Source organism: Aquarana catesbeiana, linkage group LG01, assembly GCF_042186555.1.
Source record: "Aquarana catesbeiana isolate 2022-GZ linkage group LG01, ASM4218655v1, whole genome shotgun sequence".
Lineage (NCBI taxonomy): Eukaryota > Metazoa > Chordata > Amphibia > Anura > Ranidae > Aquarana > Aquarana catesbeiana.
Window position 1 is genome coordinate 876,855,936 of NC_133324.1, and position 16,763 is coordinate 876,872,698.

At 40.8% G+C, this 16,763-nt stretch overlaps 1 protein-coding gene across 2 annotated transcripts in view; it reads left to right on the top strand.

Moving 5' to 3' along the window:
* Positions 1 to 16,763, top strand: part of STK32B (serine/threonine kinase 32B) — a 335,065-nt gene that overhangs the window by 129,538 nt on the left and 188,764 nt on the right. For both annotated transcript variants that reach the window (XM_073610257.1, XM_073610249.1), the window contains one exon: positions 1,435 to 1,608. In XM_073610257.1, the coding sequence (XP_073466358.1) occupies positions 1,435 to 1,608 (174 nt within the window). The remainder of the gene's footprint in view (positions 1 to 1,434; positions 1,609 to 16,763) is intronic.

A 16,763-nucleotide genomic window follows, 5' to 3' on the forward strand; every position in this document is an offset into this window, starting at 1 on the left:
AGTGCTGAAATGTGTGTGTTACCGGCAAAGTACTGAAACAGAGTGTGCTATAGATCATTAGAAGCCTGCGGATCATTACAGCTGTGTACTTCTGGGGTCCTTGAGCCATGGGTCCCAGATTTTGTAGAAATTCTCAGTGGTGAGCTTAGCTTTGGAGAAGCCGGATTCCATTTTAAGGTTGTTGTTTGAATTGTGATTACGTCTAGGATGTTTGGGGGTGGTTTGGTTTTCCACTTCTTTGCCAATGCTAGGCGTTAAGCAATAAGGACGTGAGTGGCTATGATTTGAAAACATTTGGGCCATGTGGGGATTGTCAGGCCGAGAAGGAAATCCAGTGAGGATAATTTAGGTGTCATGGGGGTGATTGACTGGAGGAGAGTTAATGTTTGGTTCCAAAAGTTTTTGAGAGCTGGGCATTCCCACCATATGTGGAAGAGGGTTGAGAGGCCACAGTTCCTCCAGCATAAATGAGAGACGGCAATATAAAACAATCTTATCTATGTAACACAAAAGCATTTGGTTGAAAAATTCAGTAAGCTAGTACACTTATTGCCTGATAAAAGACTGCTAAAGGTATTTACTCAAGTCTTTTATTACCAATAGACAGCCTTACTGTCATCCAACGGATCTGCTAATGCCCAGTGGTATGTCAATGGTGTCTGAATTAAACAGGAAAGCAGACCCTTTTTTCAAAAGCCCATTGGGTTCATTGAAATACAAAATACCCCAGGATTTAATGTTGAGTGATATATCTTAAAAAAAATAAAGCAAGTCACATTATAGAATAATATGTATTAGGGAGGAGCCTTCATTCAAAATGGATTATTTAGTAATTGGTAGAGTATAGAGAGGTTCAGACTGCTGTCTGTGAAATATATCCAACCTCTGGTACGGATTTATGGCCAAAGTTAAGCTGTTCAGTTGAGTCCTCATTGTCCCTAACCTGATTTCTCAGGAAAATACATTTTGCCATCCAGCGCATTGTGCATAAAAACACATGGAGAACCCAGTTAGGTTAGAAACTATGGTAACACAACTGAAAAGCCAAGCTCTGATTATTACAGCCAAGTTAGGGGTAGATGAAGTTCAACAGCCCGAAGAATGAATCCTAAACAGTAACAAAAATGTCAGGAGACATATTTTTTAGATGGTCAACAATTTGACTGTTCTTTACCTCCTTTTTCCCTCCTCAATTGTTTACCTGTCACCCATGCTCTGAAAGGCTTTCTCAAATGACACTCACATTTTCTTTAATTAATTCAGTTAACATACCTTCTGTAAGATGCAAGTGGTCAAACTTCTATATGACAGCAGACATGACTAGGATATATAAGTTTTACAGTTTTCAGTAGAGTAGATCTTACAAATATGCTGTGTTTTTGTCTTGCTCCCCCTCACACGTCCAGAACAATCACTCAAAGTCGTATATTTCAGGTACTCCTTCCAGGATGAAGAAGACATGTTTATGGTGGTGGACCTGCTGTTGGGGGGAGATCTGCGTTATCACCTGCAGCAGAATGTTCATTTTAGCGAAGAGGCTGTTAAACTTTATATCTGTGAGCTTTCACTGGCACTGGATTATTTACAAAGACATCACATCATTCACAGGTAAGGTAATGATCATGATATATATATATATATATATATATATATATATATATATATATATATATATATATATATATATATAAATTTTTTTTTTTTTTTTTTTTAAATACCTCCACAAAAGGCACAAATACATGTTGTAAGGATTTAATCTACCTATATCTGCATTTTCTTTTTGGAACCTTCACTCTGGTAGACGTAATAAGGGATATTAGAGAATTACTGGTTTCCCAAGCATGAGCAATATATTGGGATCATTTGCTAAAGGCATGTATTGTAGACTGTTCATTTTGCAAGGGAAGTTGCACCTTGCAAGGGGATTATTCCCAAACCTTAGTGAATGAGATGAAGCTCTGCTGACTTCCTTCATCCAATGATGTGCAAGGAAAAATGTTGTTTTATCATCTTTGCACGTAATCGGGTTTTCTTCGCAAATCAAAATTTCACCAAATTCACAAAGCCCTCAAAGTGAATAGCCTTTAGTAAATGAACCCTTTTTTGTTGTATAGCATATTGTTGAGCTGTTGTTGTGCATACTGGAGATGGATTTCCTTGCCAACTCTTTTTAGGTGTACACCACAAAAACACTAGAAGTTGGATCATGTGGCCCAGATTGTGTTTTTAAGTGTAGGTGTAGCATTGCACATCAAACAAAACCAAAGAAAATTCCCAGCTCAACTTACCGACCATCAAGCAACCAACCGAATTATGCCGCGTACACACGGTCAGATTCGACGGGAAATGTACGATCGCAATTTCCGACAAGATTTGTGTGACCGTGTGTATGCAAGACAAGTTTGAGCCAACATCCGTCGAAAAAAAAACATGGATTTTGTTGTCGGAATGTACGATCATGTATACGCGTCATTATCCTGTCTAAGAGTATGTGTTGAAAACAGGCGTTTAGTCTGCACACATTGCAAATACATGCATAAGCTGCAGAGCCACTTCATGGCACCACTGTTTTTAACGCTTACTATTAGACAGGATAACTCTGTTGGTTGCACGCTTGTCGGTAAGTTGAGCTGGGAATTTTCTTTGGTTTTGTTTGACATGCGTTGCCCTTCCATGTGCTCCCTGCGGCAAACGCTATATACCGGTGGGGGCAGTGGCCAACTGTTTATACTGTAGCATAGCACGGCCTAGACCAGACATATTAAATACAGCCACTGTGGCGATCAAAGTTACATAAAACAATCATCATCTACAGCAGTGGTTCTCAACCTTGGTGAGATGAGGGCCTAGTGAATTCTTCCTAAACCTTCCATGGGCCAACCAGGGCTGGCTTAACCACTAAACAAAATAAGCACATGTTTATGGCACAACAGAGCCTCCCCCCAGCTATTTGCCTTTAAAGGATAAGTGAACTCTAAAACAAAGTGCAGTTATTCTTCCCGCCCCTTTGCCTCAAGCTAACGGCTCCCACCCTCCCCCTCCACAGATGTGTACTTACTGAGATCCGACTGCTGCGGCCTCTGTTGTTTATTTACATCCTGCACCAAAAGTCCTCTCTCTCCTGGCTGTACAGATGCACTATGCATTATGTTTGCCAAAGTTGCCTGATCTTTACTCCTGTAGCTATATGGACACTCATTGTCACCCTCACATTTGACTGAATGTGTTTTTTGTTGCAAGCTCTATGTCTCAAAATGACATGCTTTTCATTGTACTTTGTTTTTGGTTATCAATAAAATATTTGAACCAAAATGGGTTTATGCCATGTATATTGTTTCATGTTATATGGATGCAAGCTATGTAATGTGTAAATATATTATTTTAGCTGTATGTTCGTGTATAGAGCTTTATTTACTAAAGGCAGTTATGCTGTTCACTTTGCAGGGAATTTCCACCACAGCTTAGTAAATGTGGTGAAGTTCCGCTGATTTCCATTCAATCAAGAAAAATATTAGATTTTTTATTTTCTTTGCTCCTGACTGGGTATTTTTTGCAAAGTGAAACTTCACCACATTCACCAAGCTCTGGGACAAGGTCATTAGCAAAGTGCAACTTCCCTTCCAAAGTGAACAGCCAATTTGCTTTAGTAATTCAACCCCAATGTCTCATTCACTTCATAGGAGCTCAAAAGCTGCATTTTAATGACTTGATATTGTTGTTGTTAAGCTGTTGTACTTGTTATTGATAGGTGCAAATCACTGATCTGTCTGGCAGACTATTCAGAATACACAAAGCATGGCATAGCTCCCAACTGTCCTTCTTCTTAGACCAAATTCCTCTGTCCCTCGTGCAGCCTCAGTTGTCCCTCTTTTTGGTCCGATCTGTACATCTCTGTACTATAAGTACTACTTTACTACCAAAAGTGTAATGCTAAACTTTTTATCCAATCTCTATATTACTGTGTTTGATATTTTGGAAAGCCAATATAAAGGAAAAGTAGAGGTCAAAAAAGCACTTGTTTAGCCAACGATTTTTTGCATATTAGATTTTTGTGGTCCATGTAACCAGGCCATGGCAGGGATGTGTTCTTTGTCTACATAAGGAGGGCTAAAAGGTGATGCGATGTATGGCATTTTTTTTCGTTTATTTTTATTTTTGGGGGGGGATTTTTTTGTTAACTTTATTGTCTGAGTATAGATCTATGTTTGTCCCAAGCATGTTTAAAGCTATTTACTGTTGACTGTCTTACTACTTCTGTTGGTAGTTTATTCCAAACATAGTAATTTACATAAAGCGGTATTAAACCCAAAAGCAAACACTTATTATATTGCAGGTTACACATTTTTAGATGTGGTCTCTGCATTCGTTTCTTTTTTTAGGATTTCTTTCTTTTATTCTCAGTTGGTTATCCAGCTAGTAAGTCTGTTGTTTTTCATGAAAACAAGCTGTTCTGAAGAAGTAGCTGTTACAGGGATGAAACAAACCATTTACTACTGACAGGGGTGCCTAAAATGATCAACTTTTATTTATTTATGTAAAACCTTTATCCCAAAAGGAAAAAAATATTTCCTGTAACTACTTATTAAGCGTTAGCTGGATTTTGGCTTAAATTTGTTAGTGCCCAAATCTGCTAGTACATCTAATACTCCCCTCCCCCATATTAACATTGCTGCTGTCCAAAGTTGTCCCTGTGCTCCTTCATCCAGAGCAGAGACATTCTAATACAGGAGATGTGTTATACTGGCTAGATCACCAGAGAGAGGGGGAAAAAAGCCTAAAAAATAAAACTAATGCGGTCACCACATCTAATGATTGGTAAGCTGCAGTATTTCATTTTTGTTTTTGGGTTTAATACCACTTTAAGTGAAAACCACCTCCTATTTGGAATAAAAGAGTGTACGGCACTAGCTAGCAATCAGTATAAGGATTGCAGATGGAGCCCTCCTGTTCTTAAACCACAGAAAATATTCCTGATTAAATATTTTTGCCTGGTTCCACATTGTTTTTTACTATTAGAGCAGAGATAAGTCTCACAGAGAACTGTAGCCTACAGGTTTTCATATAATGTGAAGGAGGTTAAACACAACAGGATATCTTTGATGACTAGAGAGTACACACATGCTTCTGTGAATTCACAATTTTACAGTATTTTTCTTTTTTTGTATTTGGAAACTTGACAGATTTAACCTTGAGGTTTCTAATTCTATCTTGGTAGAAGTTATGTGATTTTTTTTTCCCACTTGTGCTGAAATAAACCATTTACCAGTAGCAGCACAAGGTTATTCTGATGGTCTTGAACTGCTCGGAGAGCGGGAAAAAAACAATCATGAGCAGAAAGATAAGGGCTTAACACAGGGATGCAGTTTTTAGTTGCCTCAAGACTGTTTCAGATATACTTGTGTAATTTACGCACTGAACATTGCCTGACCAGTTCTATACTGCAAATCAAGCCCTGTCCCGTAAACACAAAGGGAAAGTAGAACAAGCAGGTGACTGAGTTGCCTAGAGAAAAACTCAAAGCTGTAGAGCTTTACAGGATGCAGACTGAGGAATTCAATAAAGGCTTATGCCCCGTACACACGGTCGGATTTTCCGATGGAAAATGTCCGATCGGAGCGTGTGTGGGCTCCATCGGACATTTTCCATCGGATTTTCCGACACACAAAGTTGGAGAGCAGGAGATAAAATTTTCCGACAACAAAATCCGTTGTCGGAAATTCCGATCGTGTGTACACAAATCCGACGGACAAAGTGCCACGCATGCTCAGAATAAATAAAGAGATGAAAGCTATTGGCCACTGCCCCGTTTATAGTCCCGACGTACGTGTTTTACGTCACCGCGTTTAGAACGATCGGATTTTCCGACAACTTTGTGTGACCGTGTGTATGCAAGACAAGTTTGAGCCAACATCCGTCGGAAAAAATCCATGGATTTTGTTGTCGGAATGTCCGAACAAAGTCCGACCGTGTGTACACCCTATTAAAGTGGTTATAACCCTAAAAAAAAAAAAATATCCTTATCCTTTAAAGCATGACAGACAGCACAGAGCTTGTGCTGTGTCATTTACCCCTCTAAAAAACCTGGTTGATCCTGCCAGTTCCTGTGTCCCCCTGTCTGTGCTGACCACGGTACACATGGCTGCTGAGCCCTGATTACCGTGGTCAGTTTACATGCCTCCAGCATCCGCTGGTCTCCTCTTCCCCTCCCACCCTGCCTGTCAGCTCAGGAGTGTGTAATATTCCTGTTCAGTTATCCTGTAATCCGCTGTGTTACAGGATTATATAATGTCCATTGTGTGTATTTGTGTAAAATTATTGCTGAAAATACCTTCATTACAGTGCCGCTTGGTGCTCATGTGACCTCCTTCTGCTCTCCCCCTCTCCTCCCAGCTGGTGTCAGCTGGGAATCTTGGCCCCTCCCTTTGCAGTGCCCCGGAGCGGGGACAGAGTGCTCCGGTGGGTCACGTGAGCGCCCAGCAGTGCTGTAATTAAGGTATTTTCAGCAATAATTTTACACAAAAACACGCAATCGGCATTATATAATCCTGTAACACAGCGGATTACAGGATTTAATATAATGCCTTCATAACCACTTTAAAGTGATTATAAAGCTAATTTAAAAATAAATAAAATAACAAACATATTATACTTATCAGTATTGCACAATGCAATCTCCCCTTCTAGGGTCCCCCACCAGTACTCTAGGCTCCTCCTCTTCTCTGAGTGCCTCTATAGCATGCCTCTTGCTATGGGGACACTTGTGCAGGCTTGATCTGAAGCCAGGCTGTGTGTGTCTATAGACGCACATGTAGCGTGGCTTGGCTTCTCCCCCCGCTCACTCCTCACTGGAGCCAATGGCTGCCACTGCCCTCAGTAAAGCCCATTAATACAGAGAGAGGGAGTAGATTGGGACTGCTAGTGGGGAAGCGCTGGATCGAGAGTGATATCAGAAAGGGTTTAGGGAGGAAGGGAAATGCATTAAGGTAAAAAAACCTTCCGACTTTAGAACCACTTTAACAACTGCTTGCTGGCAGCAGGTCCCCGTAGAACTACCTGCTCCTTATTCAGGCAAGCTTTTCCACCAGTTTCAGGTTCTAACTACTGCCACATTAAGGCTAAGTTCACACTGGCATTAAAAGCAAGTGTTTGAGAGGCGTTTTTATTTGCCCCTCAATGCCTATGCAAATGATGCAATGGACAGTACACAGTGCTGTTCACATTATCAAAACATGAAGTGTTAGTTTTGCTTTAAAATCGAAGCGTCATGTAGAGTCTGGAAGCATTTGAAGCCTTTCAACGCCTCCCATTCGAGTCTATGGTAACGCTTCACAAACGCACTGCGGGGCATTAAAATTAGTTTAATAAAAAATCATGCATGAGGAATATAATGGTCCACAATGCCCAGTAATGATAAAGGAAAGCATAGAGTGTCCTGCGGACATAGTCATAAAACTTCAGAGGCATGAATACAGGGCATGAAAGTCCCTTTTAGAATATCTCCGAGAGACAATTGGATCTACCCAATAGCACCTGGATACCCTTCTCCTCTTCCTCTGCTCAGCCGATTGCTCAAACATAAGCATCATCTGCAGGAGGCCAAACATGAGATAAAGCATAGTAAAGGAATCCATGCTGCTAATGGTGTATGCACAGGGAACATTCACCAAGAAGCCACACCTAAAATAGTTTTTTTCCCCGTATTGTCACTTCCCTTTTTAAAATAGGCGTTTGTGGAGCAGTTTTACTGCGCCTTAATGCGCATCAAACACTTCAAATACACACATAGAGCATTTGGGTAGCATTTTTAACTTGTCATTAAAGCTTGTAAAATGTCAGTCTAAAGCCCATACTAAAGCTTATTCATAGGAGTATAGGAGCGTTTGTTAAGAGTTAGAATTTTAATCAAGTGTGAACAAGTCCTAAGAGCCTGCCACCGTGGCAGCAACAGACTCTTAAAGACTTACCGCTACTTCACAGGTTAAGAAACTGGAGGTAATTAAGAACAGATCTGAGCTGGTATGCAGTGGTAGGCCAGTTCTCTGAGTGGGGCATGGCTGTGCTGGGAAGCTGTCAATGTGAAAGGGCTCAAACCCTGTTTCCACTCAGCTGTCATTCAGCTGAGATTCCCAAGCTGAAAGCTAGATGTAAACAAAGGGGCTAGGGATAGTGGTGATATCATTACACAAATATGGCAATGCCCATTGCAATGCCCACTGGGAAACTGTGGAACTAATTCTCCATCAGGCCTTACCTTTGACTGACTCTGGATAATAATGGGCAGATTTAAAAGCTGCTATTGGACTAAATATTGAATGTGGATCAGCCTACTAACCGGTGCATGAATTGGGTACAAGCACCAACACTCTCTGTGCATTGGCCCAATTTAATTTTGCCTGTGACACATTTTATGAATCCCCTCTGAGGTCCTTTTTGTTTAGATGTATTGTATATATAAATTTTTAGCCTGACATAAATCTATCAATGTGAATTTGTGATTTAGTAATCATGTTTATATTTATAAATTTTACTTACATAGGAAAATGGGGGCATCCATATTTTTTTACTGTACTCCTAGTCATAGGCTTGCAGCTTGGTGGCCCAGAGGATAGCTTGTGCTTTGGGCCCCTGCTCGGTACATCTCCTATCCCTGCTCTCTGCAAGTTCTCAATAAATTACCAACTGTATGCTCTTTACATTCACCTCTTCGCATCCCAAGTATACATGCCTTGCAATCCAGAGTTTCCAAAAATTAGATTCCAACATGTTCCCTGCCCCCATTGCCCTTTCATTACCTCTCAGCTCCCCCTTTCTACCACTAGATCCCATTAGTTGCCACATTACCCACAACCAGAATTATCTCCCAAAAATTTCCACACTTTCCACTATAAGCTCCCACTTCTTGCTCAAACGCCAAGTTTGCCCTCTACTAGCAGCAGCTTCCACACCACCAGCTTATGATACAATAAAGAGAATTTATGCATTGTGTAATAATAAAATGTAAACAAAACTGTATTTGACCGAAGGGGTCCACAAAAGGAAATGCATGTTGGCATGTTTTATTTATTTTGAGATGATATTCCTGAGTTGAGATTGCAAAATGAAATAGTGATAATGTAAGATCAAATCAAGGGTCATTTTTAATTCAGTCTAACATTTGGAGATTGATCTAGTCTGTAAAGAATCAAGCATTTCAGGTGCCCAACCCAAGCAACTGTGATTCATAAATTAGATAACTCCACTGACTGGACAAATCTGCATTTATTCAGACAAATAAACAAATGGAAACATTGTTGATAAGGATATGTTAAATTGAGAGCTGTAATTTCTCCAGATTTCATCAAAATGCATTAGAGTGGTTTTGGGTGTTTTTTTTTTTGTAAGCTTGAAATAGGCTTTACATACTGTATTTATTGGCGTATAACACGCACTTTTTCACCCTGAAAATCGGGTGCAAATAGTGTGTGCGTGTTATACGCTGATACTGCAATTTGGGCTGCATAGGAGGGAACGGGAAGGGGGCCGGACGAGCACCGTCAGATTACATACAGCGAGAATCTCCTGTTTACTCAGCGGCCTCTGTAATAGGAAGTCCCGTCTCCTGGGCTGGCATTGGACCACTGTTCTGTCTATCATAGAAGGCGGTCCAGGAGGTGGGACTTTGTATTAAAGAGGCCGCAGAGAAAACAGGAGATTCTCGCTGTATGTAATCTGATGATGCTCATCCGGCCCCCTCCCTGTCCCCTCCGAGGCAGCAGTAATCTGAGGTGAGGCTGCAGATGGGCATTGATCAGGCTGCATTCATGGCAATGGTGAAGCTGCATATGGGCATTGATCAGGCTGCAGATGGGCATTGATCAGGCTGCAGATGGGCATTGATCAGGCTGCAGATGGGCATTGATCAAGCTGCATTGATGGGCAATTGTGAGGCTGCAAATGGCATTGATCAGGCTGCAGATGGGCAATGGTAAGACTGCACTGATGGGCGCTGACTCTTATTTTGCTTCAAAGTTATTTATTTAAAATTTGAAGTTTTTTTCCTGAAACTTCCCTCCTAAAATGAAGGTGCATGTTATACACCTGTGCGTGTTATATGCCGATAAATACGGTAGTTTCTAAGGTTTAAAGAAGGACATTTCAGCTGTCCTGGAGCTGTTCTCGTGTCAAAAAATGGCTCCTTATTAGATACATTATTCTAAACTTTTTCTACAGAAAATAGAAAATAGACAGAAACTAAATCTTTAATGTAAAAGATCATAAATAATGATTAAACACAAAAAAGTAAAAAAAAATAATCAAAGAATGCTAAATTAAATAAGCTGAATTTTAAACACCACCCCCCCCCCCCCCCAAAAAAAAAAAGAGGAAAAACACCACTCTAAATACAGAGAAAAGGTACATTTGCCTATGCAGCTCAATTTGCAAAATAAAGAGTGTTTGCTTTGGTGAAATGTTGTCAATAAATACATTTTGCCCAAATCACTTCATTCATTCATTAAAAGTGTAACTAAAGTCAAAACTTGTTTTTGGTTTTGGATGAAGTGGAATAGCATTAGAACACCTGTAAGTTTTTATTGCTGTCTGTGTCCACGTTAGGGAGAGTCACCCACTCTATTTGGCCTGTTTACCATTATCAACGAAAGTGAAAAAAAATCCCAAAGTTTGGGTTGACATCAGAACAGTAATGAAGGGGAAATCTTCCAGTGGGAACGGGAGTTTTGGTGACACCACAGGTTTGCCACACTTTGGAGTGATTTTTTTTTAGTGATTTGTCTTGGCTATGGGACAGGAAGTGAAGGGAAATTTCCCCGATGTGACACAAATGGCACACACAAATGGCACAGCAGGAAGAACTAATACTATAACTGTAGGTAAGCTGAGCAGTGAAAGAAATAACCTTGGCACAACTTGAATGGAGCCTCTCATTTTCAGCTGAAAGATGTATAGTCATTGGGTTTGATTTACTAAAACAGGTGCACGCAGAATCTGGTGCAGCTGTGCATGGTAGCCAATCAGCTTCTAAGTTTAGCTTGATCAATTAAGCTTTGTCAATAACACCTGGAAGCTAATTGGTTTATATGTGGAGTTGCACCAGGTTTTGCATTTTACAGTCTTAGTAAATAACCCCCATTGCCCGGTTATTCACAGGATGAGCACTGTTAAGAATTGAGGACAGTCTGCAGATTGCCTCTGTGAGAGAATAAGGTGATCATGAAAAATGATTCTTCAAAAATAAAGATAAAAATACTCCAGCTGAGTACCAGAAAATCCCAGAGAGCTTATCTTAGCTTCTTTATATAAGTTTCTGCTGGTATGAGGTCTCCTGTGGAGCAAGTCCTCATGATCATTCATTACTTATCTCGCATTACAATATTAAACAAAGGGGAAAAATGCAGCGTGGTGTGGAATTTGTAGCCTTCAATTAAAGGGATTCTGTCACCGAGTTGAACAAAATGTAAAGCATCACCTGCAAAAGAAGAGGGTTTATACTCACCAGTCCTGCCGCCTGTTCCTCTGACCTCTGGTCTGTTGAAGCACAATGGCTTCTATATAGCCACCAGATTTCCAGGTATGCTGCATGCCTGACCCCCTGCTGCCCACCATGGCTTCTTCTGCCAGCACCTAAGCCACTACAGGACACAATACTGGTGTAGGGGTCAGTGGAAAGAACCCCAGAGCTGTGGGTGATGCAAGCATCAGGAAGTGTTAAACATAAAGATTCTTAAAGGAGAAGTACAGCCAAAGCTAGTTTGGCTGTACATCTCCCGTGGATCACAGGAGTGCAGATCGTTTTGCACTCCTGTGACTCGTTTTCAGCAGACAGTGGGTAGAAGACTGCTGTCGGCTGACCTCACAGAACAGATCCAAGCTCGGGAAAGAAAGTGGCCATATGGTCGGGACCCACATGCCTGGACCAGCACCTGCCGCTTCCACTCCCTCCACAGCCCAGCGCTCCAGTGAGTGCGGGGTGGGGGGGCAGAGCAGAGAGCCGGTGACTGACAGTCACCAGCTCTCTGCTCAGGGAGCACTGAGAAACGAGCGAGCAGCGGTGTTTGATCACTCAGTTCTCAGACTTAGAGCCAGCGGAGAACAGATGCAGCATTGGACTGATGCTGCATCCACCTAGATAGAGTTGTGCTCATAAGTTTACATACCCTGGCAGAATTTATGATTTCTCTCCATTTTTCAGAGAATATGCATAATAACACAAAAAATTTTCTTTCACTCATGGTTAGTGTTTGGCTGAAGCCCTTTATTATCAATCAACTGTGCTTACTCTTTTTAAATCATAATCACAACAGAAACTACCCAAATGACCCTGATCAAAAATTTACATACCCCAGTTCTTAATACCGTGTATTGCCCCCTTTAATCAATGACAGCTTGAAGTCTTTTGTGGTATTTGTGGATGAAGCTCTTTATCTTTTCAGATGGTAAACTGCCCATTCCTCTTTGCAAAAAGCCTCCAGTTCCTGTAAATTCTTGGGTTGTCTTGCATGAACTGCACGTTTGAGATCTCCCCAGAGTGGCTCAATGATATTGAGGTCAGGAGACTGAGATGGCCACTCCAGGACCTTCACTTTATTCTGCTGTAGCCAATGACAGGTCGACTTGGCCTTGTGTTTTGGATTTTTGTCATGTTGGAATGTCCAAGTACGTTCCCTGTGCAGCTTCCTGGCTGATGAATGCAAATGTTCCTCCAGTATTTTTTGATAACATACTACATTCACTAATTACAAGCAAACAGATCACAGGTGAGCATGGTTACCTTTAATAGCCATTCAAACGCCTTTGTGTCAACTTGTGTGCAAAATCACCAGGGTATGTAAACTTTTGATCGGGGTCATTTGGGTAGTTTGTGTTGTCATTATGATATAAAAAGAGTAAACACAGTTGATTGATTATAAATGGCTTCAGCCAAACACTAACCATGAGTGAAATAAAAGTTGGCCAAGAAATCATAAATTCTGCCAGGGTATGTAAACTTATGAGCACAACTTTAAGTATGATTACTACATTTTTTAAACCATTGACATGGTCACTTTAAATGTTTTCGTAAGCACCTTAGGTTTATCAGGATATATGGGGATGGTTCACTCATTAATGCCCTGTACACACGGTCGGATTTTCCAATGGAAAATGTGTGATAGGACCTTGTTGTCGGAAATTCCGACCGTGTGTAGGCTCCATCACACATTTCCGACACACAAAGTTTGAGAGCTTGCTATAAAATTTTCCGACAACAAAATCCGTTGTCGGAAATTCCGATCGTGTGTACACAAATCCGACGCACAAAGTGCCACGCATGCTCTGAATAAATTAAGAGATGAAAGCTATTGGCTACTGCCCCGTTTATAGTCCCGACATACGTGTTTTACGTCACCGCGTTCAGAACGATCGGATTTTCTGACAACTTTGTGTGACCATGTGTATGCAAGACAAGTTTGAGCCAACATCCGTCGGAAAAAATCCTAGGATTTTGTTGTCGGAATGTCCGTTCAATGTCCGACCGTGTGTACGGGGCATTAGGGTTCTTTCAGATGGTTGATGTTAAAAACAGGTGGCTTAACCAATTTCCCCCCCCTGCGCTTCACCGCTACACCAAACGCCCACTCGAAGCATAACAATACAGCCAGACAGGGCTGTATACATTCTACAATCATGATGCATTGCTCTGCAGCCATGGCAGTTTTAACTTAGGGTGCAGAGTTTGACAGGTGGCGGTGCCTGTCAAACTTGTCTATTGAGTTCAATGGGGCCGCACTGCAATACATTTGGCTCACATTTGCGGCACGGTCCCACAAGGTAAAAATAAAAGTTAAAGTATAAGCTCACCTTTTAAAATTAAATAAAACAAAACAAATAAATAAATGCACTTATTTTTGCAAAAGAATTTGTATTTATTATTTTTTTATAATGTAGCCTATGAAGCATTGCACCCATGATTAGCTGCTATTATCCTGCACGCTCTCAGTCATCTGTCTGCCTGTGCCCCCTGTACGGGCAGACAGTTACTGAATTGCATAAAAAATCAATGAACCATGAGAGTGCCCTTGCAAGTTCATTGAGCACTACAAGCCCTCTGCCATGGCAGCCAACAGTACTTGAAGTTCATTCATTCATAGGGAACTGTGAATGAAGGACACAGCTGTGTGGGCAAAGACCCACACTTCCTCACTGTTTTCAAATTGTGACAGCGGGTGTAAGGAGAAGATCCCCCGCCTTCTGTTATAGAGCAGGGAATGCTGGCGGCGAGAGGTGGGTATATAGAAGCATGTTACATGTTGCACCCATAATACTTAAAAATAATTAAAATAGAAATAAGGGAATTAGTTTTTTTTTTTAATTTGTTTTATCATACTTACCTAGGTGGATGCAGCATCAGTCCAATGCTGCATCTGTCCCCCCGCTGGCTCTAAGACTGAGAACTGAGCAATCAAATACCGCTGATCGCTCGGTTCTGAGAGGCTGAGTCAGATGCCAGTCCAGGCATGTGGATAGATCCCAACCATAGGGTCACGACCTTTCCCAAGCCTGGACCTACTCTGTGACATCAGCAGACAGTGGACTTCAAACAGGTCACAGGAGTGCACAACAATCTGCACTCCTGTGAACCACAGGAGAAGTACAGCCAAAGCTTGTTTAATAAAAAATACTTAAAACTTTGTCCTTGTTACTGAAATTGTGATGGGAGAGTGCCCATTGCTTAGATACACTGGGGGGAATTTACTAAAACTGGAGCGATGTCACGCCTACCCCAAGGTAGGTGGTCAGACACTATAGCTGGCTACTGTGTTCTTCGCCTATAGCAGCCCCCTTTCCCATAAGGCAAGCAGGCCTACCAGTACTCGGTTGCCCCCAGGTCTTTTACACAATGCTATTGCGCCTGGCCACCATGCTAGGGCAGGCACGAACTGAGCAAAGCAAACAGGTACTTGCGGTTGGCAGACACATATTGTGGTTCTATGACAGTCTAGGTATAAGGCAGGCTGAGTTCAGGAAATAGTCCAATATCCAGTCCAGAGTCATACACAGGGAAATCCAAACTAGCAGAGCAGGGCAGACAGACAGGGGGCTTGATCAGGCATTACACACGTGTCACTCTCACAAGCACAAGACTGAAGGCTTGGCTCGCTTATAACAGGTTTGGTTTCCACTCAGAGACTGTGACCACATCAATCACCTTGCAGGTGGATAAAGACAGAGAGAATGCCATAGCCAAACCAGGATGCTGGTATGAGGAGCAGGAGAGCTAGATGCTCCTGACAAGCAGGCAGAATATGAGCAGTTGTGTATAGCTTACAGAAATGTTTCTCAACTCCAGTCCTCAAGTACCTCCAACAGGTAATGTTTATAGGATTTTCCACAGATGAAACGGCTGTGGTAATTACTAAGGCAGTGAAACTGATCAAATCACCTATGCAAAATAATGGAAAGCCTGAAATCATGACCTGTTGGGAAAAGTTTTTTTTTTCTTTTAGTTTACTACCACTTTAAACAGTAAAAGATCATATCCACTTACACGTAAAATTTAGATAGCATAGCAAAACTTCTGCTCCAGGGAGAAGGCAGGGCATAGCAGTGATCCAGGTCTGTACACTGGCAAGCTGTCACTAAGCCCGTACTGGTGTGCTGGAGTCACAAAGAGGCTAATGGGAGACAGGAGGAAGCACACATGGGTAGAATGGGCTGGTCAGGCAGCACATTTCAGACTGCCTATGGAGTTTAATACAGTATTATTTTCATATTCTGTCACATATATATTTTTACTTTTTACATTTTGGCTGTATGCATTTTTTCACCATTTGCAATACAGTATATTTCTTTTTTATTAGCCAGGAGAATTAAGCTGGCTATACATCAGTAGAATTTTGTTTAAAAATGTTCTTTTTTTGGAGCAATCATTTGATTTTCTAATGGTTACTGAGGTCAAAGCAACATTCCTTTTCAACCACTATGATAATACATTTAAAGAAACAAAATGTAACATTTTCCTAAATGAACAAATTTCTAACTGAATGTGTTTTTTTAAGTTTTGGGAAAATTCATAAATATTGTGATGCAAACTGTTAGCAGGTCTGGATGAATATTTAAGGGATTTCAAATATTTGAATGAAAATCTATCTATAGTCTTTGGTGAGCTTTCAGCTAATGCTGATACAAGATTAAAAGACTCTAAAAAGTTACATATCAGGTTTAATTGCTTTAAGCATCTTGATCTTTGGCCATCCTGTTTTTGAGATTTGCCATATCTTGCTTTTGGGACTTCATATTTAGATGAGCTGGAAGTTGTACTGTAGTGAAACAAAATTCAACAATGCTCTGATTAGGCAAATCACATTGTAGTAATAGACCCAATAATGTTGCCTCTCCACTGCTGAAAGGGCACAGATGAAATTGTCCTTCAGAGGAGAAAACCCATTTAATGCTTATTTGTTAAATCTTACCTGCCCTTAGTCTGCAGTACTGGGCACAACATGTTACGTTATTATATCTAAATTACTTTCAGAAATGTGTAGCAATATTATACTTAAAATAAACCTTAATCTCTTTCTACAAATAAAAAATGAAATCTGTTTAATGTGTGATTATTTAATAGAACATTTTGACCCGATTTGATTAAAGGAAATCCCAGATTATATATTTTTTATTTAACTTTTATTGATCTAAGGAAATGTTTCAAAGAGCAACAGAACAGTTAATCTCCTGAAGGCTTTATTAATGTTTTCACACATTGACATAGTTCTACATTTACAAATTTAAAT